We start from the raw sequence: 12,383 nt of genomic DNA on the forward strand, positions 1-12,383 counted from the left end.
AGGTGTATGTGTCGTCTTCATCATCATTTCATCCTCATTACGACGCACAGGTCACCTAAGGGCGTCAAATCAAAACACCTGCATCTGGCGAGTCAAACTTGTCCTCGGACGCTCCCAGCACTAAAAAAGCCATATGCCATTTTTTTTTAGAACACACTGCTGTCGAGAAGGGCAAACGGCATGTCATTATCAAGAGGAAAGGAGCTTGCTGCGACTTAAAAATTTTCTGGGAGGGTGGGGGGAAATTACTGATAACCCATATCAAAAGTTGACACCTTTGCAAAATGAAGAGGAATGGTGGAAGGAGAGAGAAAGGTGGAGAAGTGCCATAAAAACCCCGACCTGGCAGAAGCTATATAAGGGGAAAGTGGGGAGGATGATTATGATAGAATTGTAGAAAATGAGTCCTAAGATGGAAATAAAGCATTTCTGGACCCGTGTCCAAATCACATATTTTCTTCTGCTACGTGCGAGGAATGTGTCCTAAAAGTTTGATCATACCTTATTGTTACATCCTGTAGACAGGTAGGAGCATGAAAAGGAACACAACTGGATATATACAATGACAGAAGTGTGAGAAGAGGGAGAAGCAGAAAGAGAAGGATAAAGACAAAGTCCGGGAAGCAGAAAATAGCTCATCACGGGCTAAAATGAAGGGGATGTTGAAGAAATCGATAGAATCTGTACAAACTATGGCAGATGTGCTGATCTGCAGCTTTCGAAGACACTGTGGATGGGTGCAGTAGAATAACACCCACGCTATCCCCTGCCTGTTGTAAGAGATGACTAAATGGGGCCGCAAGGGCTCTGAACTTTGGAACATGGGTTGGCGTCCACGGGACCCTAGCTGAGCCCTGGGATTGCTTCCACTTACTTGTGCCAGGCTCCTCACTTTCATCTATCCTATCTGACCTCCCTTGGTTTACTTTTGTTCTTTTCTGACCCCAATGCTATTAGGTTTTCAAGGGCTAGAGAGTCTTTCATTTTCAAGCCCTTTGTGGGCCTTGTCTTTCTTTGGCCAATACCTTCATTTTTTGAGGTGTCGGATCCTTTCCATTTTTTTTCCTCTCTGATTAGTGATATATAGAGAATGGTTACCCAGTTGTACTTCCTCTTAAAACAATACTCACCACCACTGCTTTCCAAGACAGACAATCCATCGCATTGTTTAAAAGTACACTCTGAGCTATTCTGGAAGGGTCAAAAATTTCTTGGATATTACACCAGAGGCGATGGACAGCATAAATAAGTTATCTGTGCATTTATAGATATAATTCGTATCATGTTCTTTTTATTTAATATGTAAAATGAATGTAATATTAGTAGTGATGTATAATGTCTTGTTATTCTTTTTCTCCTTCTTAATTAGGAGTCACTGTTCCTAACTACTTCTTCCATTTCTTCCTATTGAGTGCGTCCTTCTCACAAAGTCCCTTCTCTACCCTGTCTGCTGCCACACAGTCCTTCCATCTCTTCTCTGGCCTCCCTCTTGCTTGTCTTTGCACCACCTGCAGGCTGCTTACCCTCCTGCACACAGGGTCCTCCTCTCATCTCGTAACGTGTCCGAACCATTGCACTCTTTCCTGCAGTATTTTCCTTGATATTTCCATAACACCACACATGTCTTGTATCATCCCATTCCATATGTTATCTATGCATGTCTTTCCCATTATCCACTTCAACAACCTCATTTCTGACACAATTAACTTTTTCTTATGGACTTTCTTTACTGGCCGTGTTTCCCTACCATATATCATCACTAGCGTCACAAGCAATTTGAATACCATTCGCTTCATCCTTTTCCCAATCTACCAGTCTCCTAGCACACCTGTCATCATCTTCCAATTTCTCCATCCAGCCTTAATCTGTGACTGATTTCTCTGTTGTCTGTCTAATCCTCCATTCTTCATGATGTACTGTACAAGCCAAGATACTTAAAAGCTCTGGTTTATGATGATCTGTCCCCTAATATCCTTATATTTCCCTCTCTGTCTTCTCCTCCCAACCACAAGTATTCGGACTTTCCTCTGTTAATCTTAAGTCCCCATCCTTCAAGGACATTTCTCCAGTTTTCTTCTCCATTTTCTCATTCTTATTCTTATCTACCAGGACAATATCATGAGCAAAGTGCTTAAATTGGGGCGTTCAATCTCGTACACCTTCGGTCAGCACATCAGTTATAAGATTGAGTAAGTATGGTCTTAAGGCTGAACCTTGTTGTATCCCAGAAGTCCTCAGCAGACGCCCGATGAGGCTAGTCCAGGCTGACTTGACATAAATGTGGGCAACTTATGTAGCATGCATAGATCACAGTGAGGCGAGGGGGCGAACACACTTTGCAGGGAATGGAAGGAGCATTGACATATGATTGTGATCACGAAGCTCTCCTTCCATACTCAGTGAAACACTGTTCGGACCACAGTGTTTAAAAAATGCTATAATCGCAAGAAAAATGATCTACAAGATATCCTGGTTTGATTTATACTGCGCGCAATGTAAATAGTCAGTTCTATTTTCTTATATCTTTACATTCAAAGAAAACTGATACATTATAATTTTTGTGTTACAATGTGCAAAGGTACAGGGTTTATGCGTACAACCTACGATTTACAATTCCTTGAGTGGGAACGACAGTTTTCCATTTAAAAAAGAGTAAAATTCCTGTTATTTGTTCAGCAAAAAGTTGTATATTTACAAAATTCAACAAGTTTACTTCTTAATTTTGCGCAGTGTTGTAGTCTTGTTTGAATTTCCTTGTTCACTGAATTTCTGAAAATAGTGTTTAAAACTTATCAGGTGTCCAATGATAATAGCTAGCCTCTAAATGGCGAGGGAGTTTCGTCACGAGTGAGGATATAGATATTAACTATCCATGATTGAAGTACAACAGTGTAAATGTATCTACCAAATAGACGTACAGTCTACCCTGGTATTAATACAAATATAGTTGGTCCGTTATGGGATTGGACATTATACATTTTCCAGCTAACTCATTCCTGGTTGCTAGCGTTTCGCCCCAGTGTGCTAAGTAGGGCTCATCAGTTGGTAAACAGCACACGTACCAAGACGCATGGAAAATTGATAATGTCCAATACCAGACCAACTATATTGGTATTATGAATTTACTCATTTGGGACAAATATTTCAGGTTCCCTATGGGAATCAACATCTACATCATCTGATGGCCAGGCAGACATCAGTTTTTGAAAATGAGACAAATGTCTCTCGTAGTGCATTGGCACTGCTGGTGGCCTCCATAGTATGCACTAGCCATGCGCCTTAGGTCATGCAAGTGGCAGATTCCCTATTAATTGTTTACTTAGCTTTTTCTTAAACATTCTCAAAGAATTTGGAAACTTATCGAATGTATTTATTCCAATCCCTTAATCCTCATCCTATAAATGAATATTTACCCCTGTTTGACCTCTTGACTTCCAACTTTATCTTCATATTTTTACCTTTCCTACTTTTATAAGCTTTGCTCAAGCTTATTCATCTACTTATGCAGTGGTGTGCACTGCAGCACATCTACCCCAGCGCTGCTGGGGTAAAGAACTTTGTATTAACATTTTCTAATTATTCCTTAGAACACTTTTTATAATGTTTAAAAAATTGCGAACATCTAAGCCAAGCCAAGTACAGCTTTCTCGACAATCCGCTCGCACTACCGTAGTTCAGCTTCTCCAGCGAGCTGGGTTTCCTTGTCGGCGCGATAGAGAGCTACCCCCAGCAAAATTTAAGGTTGCTTGGGTGACACATGCACTTGAAGCTTCCTCGAGGTGGAGCTGTAGCCCCTCCCCCGACGGCAATTTACAGTGACAGGCCAGCTGGCTTAGGTAAGGTGTGTTAGTTTTAATACTTGACACTCGAAGCCTTCAGCGCCACACATTAGAGACAGCAAGAAAAAAATGTCAACATCTTAACAGTGTAGTCACTTGCAAATCGTCTTGCAAATAAAAATAGAGCCAGTATATGAAATCAATTGTAATACAGAAGAATATATTTTAGTCTTGGGTTTCGGCTTCTATATAGTTTTTTCGAGCAATTCATTGATAGCACGTGTAGAGTATGTGTTCCGATAGCCGCAGAAAAATATTTAGGTTGCCCAGCGTGAACACAGAGTTAAGCGCGAATGGCTGTCTGTGATGGTGGTATATAGTGAATTTTTGTAGCGTTCCTCTTTGATTGTAGGTGAAGGTTTCACGAGTTCTGTGGCATTCTTCATGAATATAACGTGTGTTACACGTCGTGACAAATATTTTCTCTCGTTTGTCGTTGATGCACGTACACTGAGTATGCAAGTGAAACTGTAAAACTTCAACGACGGTAAAGTACCAGTTAAATTTTGCTGATTAGATTAGGCTTTTTAAGTAAAAAAACAAATAGTCCCAGCGTATTTTTGTGAAAACCATAACTGTACAATCATGAAGCATCACCCAATGAAAATGTAAGTACATTGTTTAAAATCTGCTATAGATTAAGTCATGATGGTGTCATCACTGCGGTGAATATCAATTTGGAAGTATGTGCGAGCATGTGATTGAAAATTTTCTTGAAAGATCTTTCTCAGGTAGACCTTTCCATGAAAAATGCAGCCTTATAAAATGGTAATGTTGACTGTAGAGAGTGTAGTGGGGCTACGATTGTTTATATTTTAAGAAATTTTTGCAGCTGGAGTAATGAATATGTTCACCGCACGCCACTGTACTTATGTCATTCCACGCCTACTTTCCACTGACAGCTCGAAATATACCACATACATTAAATCAATAAAGGTAAATTTCCACCTGCTTGATACTATGTATTTGCTTTAAACAAATTATTTGTAGTATATGTTTTGTTCCTTAGGAACGTCTTCAGCTACATTACATGCATAGGTGAACTTACAGAGAATTTTCTTCTTCACAAAAAACATCTTAAAACAGAATCTTGTTATGCTTACAACAATATTAATTTTTTAATTTTTTAAAAATTAAAATATGTGAGGAGGGTTGAGTGGGGTGGTGAAAAAAACTGTTCTCTTCAGCTGCTCTTCTTTTACGAGGTGGGTATTGTAGTTTGACTTAATTTGGTGAAAATGGGTCTCTTGAATTTTGTTTATTAAGGGATCCTCTGAACCTGATTGCTGTCCATCTTCTCTTTGCATTTGACTGCCCCACTCACCCCTCTTCACATATTTTACTTATTTTTATTTATTTTTAATTAATATTGTTTTAAGCATAACAAGGTACTTATTAAGATGTTTTTTGAGAAGAAGGAAATTCTTTGTAATTTCACCTATTCAATGTTACGTAGCTGCAGATGCTACTAAGTAATGAAACATGTCCTAAAAATAATGAATTTGTTTAAAGCAACTATATAGTATCAAACAGTTGGATATTTACTTTTATTGATTTAATGTATGTAAGATTTTACACGGGAAATGAAGCTGATTTCTTGCAAAACATACCACATAGTCGAGCATCTCGGCTCCTTACTCCCACATCTACCTAGCCCAACGTTTGCAACATTTTAGTTACGCTACTCGTTTATCGGAGATCGCCCAGAACAAATCGTGTCGCTTTCCTTTGAATTTTTTCCAGTTCTCATCTCTCTCCATTCAGCTATCTGGTGAAAGTCCACCTTTGTTTGATGTTCTCTTCTGTCCTAAGCACTGTCCCAACCTTATCCTTCACTTGTTTCACATCTGTTAGATGAACAGCTACTACTACTACTACTACTACTACTACTACTACTACTACTACTACTACTACTACTTTAAGTACTCCCACAGGGAAAAGTCCAGTGGGTTAAAATCAGGAAAGCATGGAGGCCAAGCAGTTAGTCCACCGCTATTTATCCAACCCTCCTTACAACATGAGGTGTCTGTGTGCGTGAAGACGTGTGGGAGCATCATAATGCATGGAACTTTATAAACAAAACCCAATATTGGGACATAAGAGTAATTTGTGGGTTTTAAAGATGTGTTCAGATCAACATTACTTTATCTACTACATGGTTACATAATATGAGGGCCATCCAGAAATTACATTTCCCTATTTGAAAAAAATATAGACAGTATAGTTACATGAAAAACTTAATTCGCAGCCAATACAGCAATGTTGGAGCTATTTTTCAACAAAATCACTACCAAAATTGAGATACTTGTCATATGATGGGATCAGTGTTTGTATGCAGGTATCGTAAAAGTCTGCCGCCTGGGAATGGAACCAGCGTGTGACATTCGTCTTCAGCTCTTCGTCCGTGTGAAAATGCTGACAGGAGGACAGGAATTTATTGAGGTGCAAAGAAAGATGAAAATAACTGGGAGCAAGATCAAGACTGTATGGTGGATGATCAAACACGTCCCAGCCGAACTCCCACAGAACAGTTGTTGAGCGCCAAGCATTGCCATGGATCAGCACAACACTTGCACTGAACATTCCTCGCCTCTTGTTTTGAATGGCCCATCGCAATTTCTGTAGAAACTTTATCACTGATCAAACCCCTCAGGTGGCAGGAGAAGGAATACAAGCCGACATTTCAAACAACTGCTGCTGCGTTACTGACAGCTGGCGGTACTTATCCGGCCGGTATGTGATTGCTACATCCTAGATCTGTCACACATCCTCATATTTCCTGACTAAATGAGTTCACTTTACTACAAAGAAATAGAGGAATTTAATTTCAGCATTTAAGATGTATCATAGTATATTACCTATAATAAGAGGCATGATTGTTTTTCAACCTTTGATGGAGCATTAAATAAAGAATCACAGAATCATTTTATTACTAGGAGTCAAGTACAGTCTTCTAAGTTACTTTTCCAGATCTTCACCGTGAAGATTAGGATGTTTGTCATACCGGTGGGCAAGTTCTCCAATATCCTGTTCGTAGAAGGTTGCCACCAGTGTATTGAGATAGGTCTGCACATTGTACCTTTTCCTTGATGCAGAAGTGCTCCCATTCCAGAGCTTTCTTCAGGTGTCAAAGAAGGTGAAAGCTGTACGCTGGGTGATACAGTGAAATTGAGCAAGAAGCTGTTGGATTACTGAGGCAGTGTGTGGTTTGCACCATAAACGTGGTTCATTCTGTGATGAACTTCTGCTGCGCTATTCCCTTCTGCCTGTAGAAACCGATTGACTCTGCGCAGTTCGTACTTGGTGGGAGAATCAACGATGCTGGCCATATTAAAGTGCCTACAGCTCAGCTCAGCAATGGCAGAGGTAAAAGTGGGGTGGCTGTGCAGTAACCAAAGTTGGGAAGTAATCGTCTATAAGTAATCGAATTACTTGTAACGATTATTTCTTCAGTAATTTTTACTTGTAATCATTACTTTTTACAAAATGTAATTTTTTACTTGTAATTTACTTCTGTAAACAAAATTGTAATCATTACATTCTAGTAATCGATATTCATCCCGTTGACAGCTTGGCAATTTTGGAGCCTCGGCACGCGCAAGTGTCTGATACGTCGTGCACTCGTTCATTTACTCGCAGGTTGTCGTGTTTGCTGTTGAGATTTAGATAATCGTGTACTGTGTGGTCAGGTGGTGATGGTGGTGATTATTGTTTAAATAGGAAGTACAACTGAGCAACCATCCTCTATTAAACATAAATTATTAGTTTCTATTAACACTAATCAGAAGGAAAAAAGGAGGAGGTCCGATACTTCGATAAATGAAGGTACCGGCAAAAGAAAGGGAAGGGCATGAAAACTTAATTTCGTAGGGGTCGGGAAAGAATGAGAGTTAACACTGGCACAAGTAAGTGGAAGCAATGCCAGACTTGCCTAGCAGAACGGTAGTCACTAGCCCACGATCCCAAGTTGAGAGAATTTGGTCTCTCTTTTAGCCACCTCTTACAACAGGCAGGAGATACTGTAGATGTTATTGTACCGCCCCCACCAACAGGTGTTACGTGAATGAGAATTAAGCTGAAATAAACCTGTGATGGTGAAGGGATTAAGGCGTTCCTATTTCCCTGTTTAAATAAATATTTTGAATTGGTTATCCTGAAAAGCCTCCGTGGCTCAGATGGCAGCGCATTGGCCTCTCTCACCGCTGGATTCTGAGGTTAAAATCCCGGTCACTCAATGTGAGATTTGTGCTGAACAAAGCGGAGATGGAACGGTTTTATCTCCGGGTACTCCGTTTTTCCCCGTCATCTTTCATTCCAGCAACACACTCCAAAATTATTTCCTTTTATCTGTCAGTCATTAATCATTGCCCCAGAGGAGTGTGACAGGCTTCGGTAGCTGGCACAATTCCTATCCTCGCTGCAAGATGGGGGGCTTCATTCATTCTATCCCTGACCCTGTCACTGACTGGAAAACAGGTTGTAGGTTTTCATATCCTGAAAAATAATGAGAACATGAAATTGACATGCAAATTTTGCTTGGGAGCAATCATTGTGATTTCTGACGTCTCACCTAGTGATGGTAGCCACACTATGATAAATAACACAAGATTGACTAATATACTTTTTCTTGCAAACTTTGATATCGATCCATCCCCATGTGAGAACATGTCAGTCATTTCCTAAAGACTCATGTTCTGTGAATTAATTATAATTTTACTGACTGCTTTTTGAAAAAGTAATTGTAATTGCTTACATATTTTCTAGGTAACTGGTAATTGAGCCTGATTACTTTTATTTTGTACTTTTCAAATCACTGACAGTAACACAGTGCTCACATCTGCCCCCTTTTGCATGTCTGGTCACTTAGCAGTGCAATCAGAAGTTGGAAAAAAATAGCACTTGTAGAAACAGATTATGCATTGCTGGACCCATTTCTGGAAATCATTTCTGAAGTTCCATTCAGAGGTTTTGGCACATCGTGAATACATCTGACAATATATTTTCTGTCATGGGGAAGAACATGTTGAACATTGAAGTTCATCTTCCGGTTTGTCTTGCAGCTGGCAGTGGTGGGGGCTCGAAGAAGCTGAGCAGTTCCTTGAGTGTGGACGAGCAGCAGCAGCATCACAAGCGTCACAGCAGCAAGCAGCGTCAGAGCTCAACTCCTGCTGCACCTACGTGGGGGAGCTCTACCACCAGCAGCAGCAAGCCGGAGGGCACTCCAAGGAAGCGACCAGAACCTAGGAAGACTCCAAGGGAGCCCTCTGTCGAATCTTTGGACAGAAAGATGGGTCACATCAGCTTGAGTAAAGTAGAAGTGCCTCCACCTGTCCCCTCAGCCTTCCTCTTGCTGAGCCAGGTGATTTGATTGATTGATTGATTGATTGATTGATTGATTGATTGATTGATTGATTGATTGATTGATTGATTGATTGATTGATTATTTTCCTATTTATTAAATAAATTTATTTTATTTTTATTATAATGTATTTTAATTTCATTATTTATTTTCAGAATATTTAGGACTATATAAAATAATTTTGTACACAATTCAAAAACCATTACCTTATTCTGAGAGAATGGAAATAAAAAATGCTTTACAAAATAAGAATTAAGTATCAACCAGCGGCATGCACTGAAACCCAGCTACCTCAGCGCTGCTGGCGCAAATAATTTTGTATTCACATTTTCTTATTACTTATTTTAACGTTTCTTTATCAAGTTGAAAAAAAAAACAACCTGGAAACAGCTAAGGCAAGGCAAGTACGGCTGTCTCTCTAAACCATTCGTTCTACTGTGGTGAGGTCTCTGCAGTGAGCTGGCTTTCTTTACAAGTAACTAATCTCATTTTGTTCCGTATTGAAGATATCAATAAGTAAAATTCTTTCAAGAATAAAATTTACTGTGTCCACCTATTCAATACAATTATATTCTGTAGTGATTAAATCCTACATGAATTACAAACACTAATTAGGAACATGTTTTGCCCTAGTTTTAGGTATCTTCAGCCTAATAATGATCTTAAGATCAAGTCTTTAAACCTATTAAACATTAGAACTTAAAATTAAATACAATGGTCTTATGCTAAAAAATTTTACAAAAAGTTGGGCTTCAGGTGATATTTACATAGTTTACAATGTGTACATTAATTAAAACCCAGAATTTGTGACAAGGAAGCAATTAAAATTACAATGACTAGAAATTGTCCAAAGCGTAAATTGGAACTTCTCCTACTCTACATTTAGGTTGAAGGGTTTATACAGTTGTGTTCGTTCAAAGATGGTTACGGTCACCTATGTCGTAAGTATACTGTTACAAAACCGGAACTGTGGTATAATGCTGATCTTGTTGGGTCTGAATATTCCTTTAGAAAGAAGCATGGTTGGATGGTAATATTTTATAGGTTTAACCTATAGGTAAAATATGTAAATATCACCTAAAGCACAACTTTTTGTAATTTTTTTTTTTGCATAAGACTATTGTATTTAGTTTTAAGTTCTAATGTTGAATAGGTTTAAAGACTCGTCCTTAAGATTATTATTAAGCTGAAGATGCCTAAAACTAGGGCGAAACATGTTCCTAATTAGTGTCTGTAATTCATGTAGGATTTAATCACTACAGAATATAATTGTATTGAATAGGTGGACACGGTAAATTTTATTCTTGAAAGAATTTTACTTACTGGCTTCCTTTGCCAGCACGAAATGAGAGTTACCCCAGCGCAATTCAAGTCGCCTTGTTGATGGTTGCACTTTAAGCCTCCTTCTCTTGGGGAGGTGGGGTGATAGCTGTTGGCCTAGCTCGAGACTCACAGTGCTTTACGGCAGCGGAGCAGGTAGCTTGGGTACACCTTAGTCGTAACAGTTAACACTTAACTTGTTCAGTGCCACACATTGGAGGCTATAAGAAAAAAAGAAGAAAAACGCTGTAGCCACTTGCATGTAGTCTTGCTAATAAAAACAGCCATTTTATGAAATCAATTGTAATGAAAGTATTATTTTATTCTTAGAATTGAGTATGTATAAAGTTGTTGGGAGTCATTCATTGAAGGCATGTGTAGAGTATGTTTTTTGATGCACGTGGAAAAATATTTAGGTTCCCCAGCATGAACACAAAGCCATGCGCGAAGTACAAGAATTTTGTATTCCTAAATTGTCTTATTTATTTATTGTCCGATCTGTTTGCTTGTCATATTTCCACTTAGTTACTGAGTGAGTTTGTAAAATAGCAATTTTGGCTGTAGAGAGAGAGTGATGGGGCTGCAATTGGAATTTTTTTTTTTTTTTTTTTCAGCAGGGCAATGAATGTGTTCACTGCATGCCACTGGTGTCAACAACAAAATTGATATTTTAGTCAAACTAATCATCATCATCATCATCATCATCATCATAGAACCCCTGTAGCATCCTGGGTAGAGTGGTGGTGAACGAGCCTTCTTCCTTCGATCGTTCTTTCTAGGTGTGCGCATGGTGTTCTTGTATCGGGCATTTGCTTTACATGTCCGTACTGTGTCAGTCTTGACGTCCCTAGCTTCTCTTCTGTCGAGTTCACTTCCAATTCCATTCTGGTGTCATCGTTCCGAACATGGTCCTTGCATGTTTTTTGGAGAGTAGTTCATAGGAACTTCATTTCACATGCTTACATTTTACTAACTTCCTTTTCAGTGTACATTCTCTAGACTGTATGTGAGAATGGGCACAGGTATGACTTACACAGAGGCATATTGGTTCTCCTGGGCACTTCGTTATCCCAAAGTAGATCTCTTACGAGGTTTTAGAAGTTGGAACTGCTAGACATTCTGTTTTCTATTTCTTTATCTGCAGTACCCCTGCTGGAAATCATTCTCCCAAGGTATTTGAATACCTGTATACATGGAATGTTTTCACCTTCAAGATCTTTTTTTAATTTTATTGCTAGGGGCTTTACGTCACAACAACACACATAGGTCTTATGGCGACAATGGGATAGGAAAGGCCTAGGAGTTATAAGGAAGCAGCCGTGGCCTTAATTAAGGGAGAGCCACAGCATTTGCCTGGTGTGAAAATGGGAAACCACGGAAAACCATCTTCAGGGCTGCTGACAGTGGGATTCGAACCCACTATCTCCCGGATGCAAGCTCACAGCCGCGCGCCTCTACCCGCATGGCCAAATTACCCGGTCCTTCAAGATCTATGTGGCAGCCAGTATGTTAAATTATTGTAAGCAAAAAATTTGCTTAATAATAAACTTAATCAGAATTAAGTCTCAAGTATCAATATTCCAATGTGCTTTTAATCTTAAGTGTTTTTGTGATGATGATGTCTTTAAGAACCGAAACATGTCCACTCTTTTTTCCATAAATAATCTTCTTAGGTTATAATAGCATGTATTGACTTGGTGGTGAAACTATATTTGTATTTTTCCTGGGTTATGTAGTAAATACAGACCAATATTAACATCATTCATTAGTTGTAATAATAATTTTCTAACTAGTCGACAGATGACAACAAATGAACAGCATCAGAGAGAAAAGATCAGTGAACATACCTGTTGTAACCCAAACCA

At 39.1% G+C, this 12,383-nt stretch overlaps 1 protein-coding gene across 1 annotated transcript in view; it reads left to right on the top strand.

Annotated features, from left to right (window-relative positions):
* The window catches only part of LOC136882400 (WD repeat-containing protein 91), a 105,979-nt gene that overhangs the window by 47,069 nt on the left and 46,527 nt on the right, over positions 1 to 12,383 (top strand). The window contains exon 7 of the mRNA XM_067155028.2: positions 8,900 to 9,198. Within this exon, the coding sequence (XP_067011129.2) occupies positions 8,900 to 9,198 (299 nt within the window). The remainder of the gene's footprint in view (positions 1 to 8,899; positions 9,199 to 12,383) is intronic.

This window comes from Anabrus simplex, chromosome 10 (genome assembly GCF_040414725.1).
Source record: "Anabrus simplex isolate iqAnaSimp1 chromosome 10, ASM4041472v1, whole genome shotgun sequence".
Taxonomy (NCBI): Eukaryota; Metazoa; Arthropoda; class Insecta; order Orthoptera; family Tettigoniidae; genus Anabrus; species Anabrus simplex.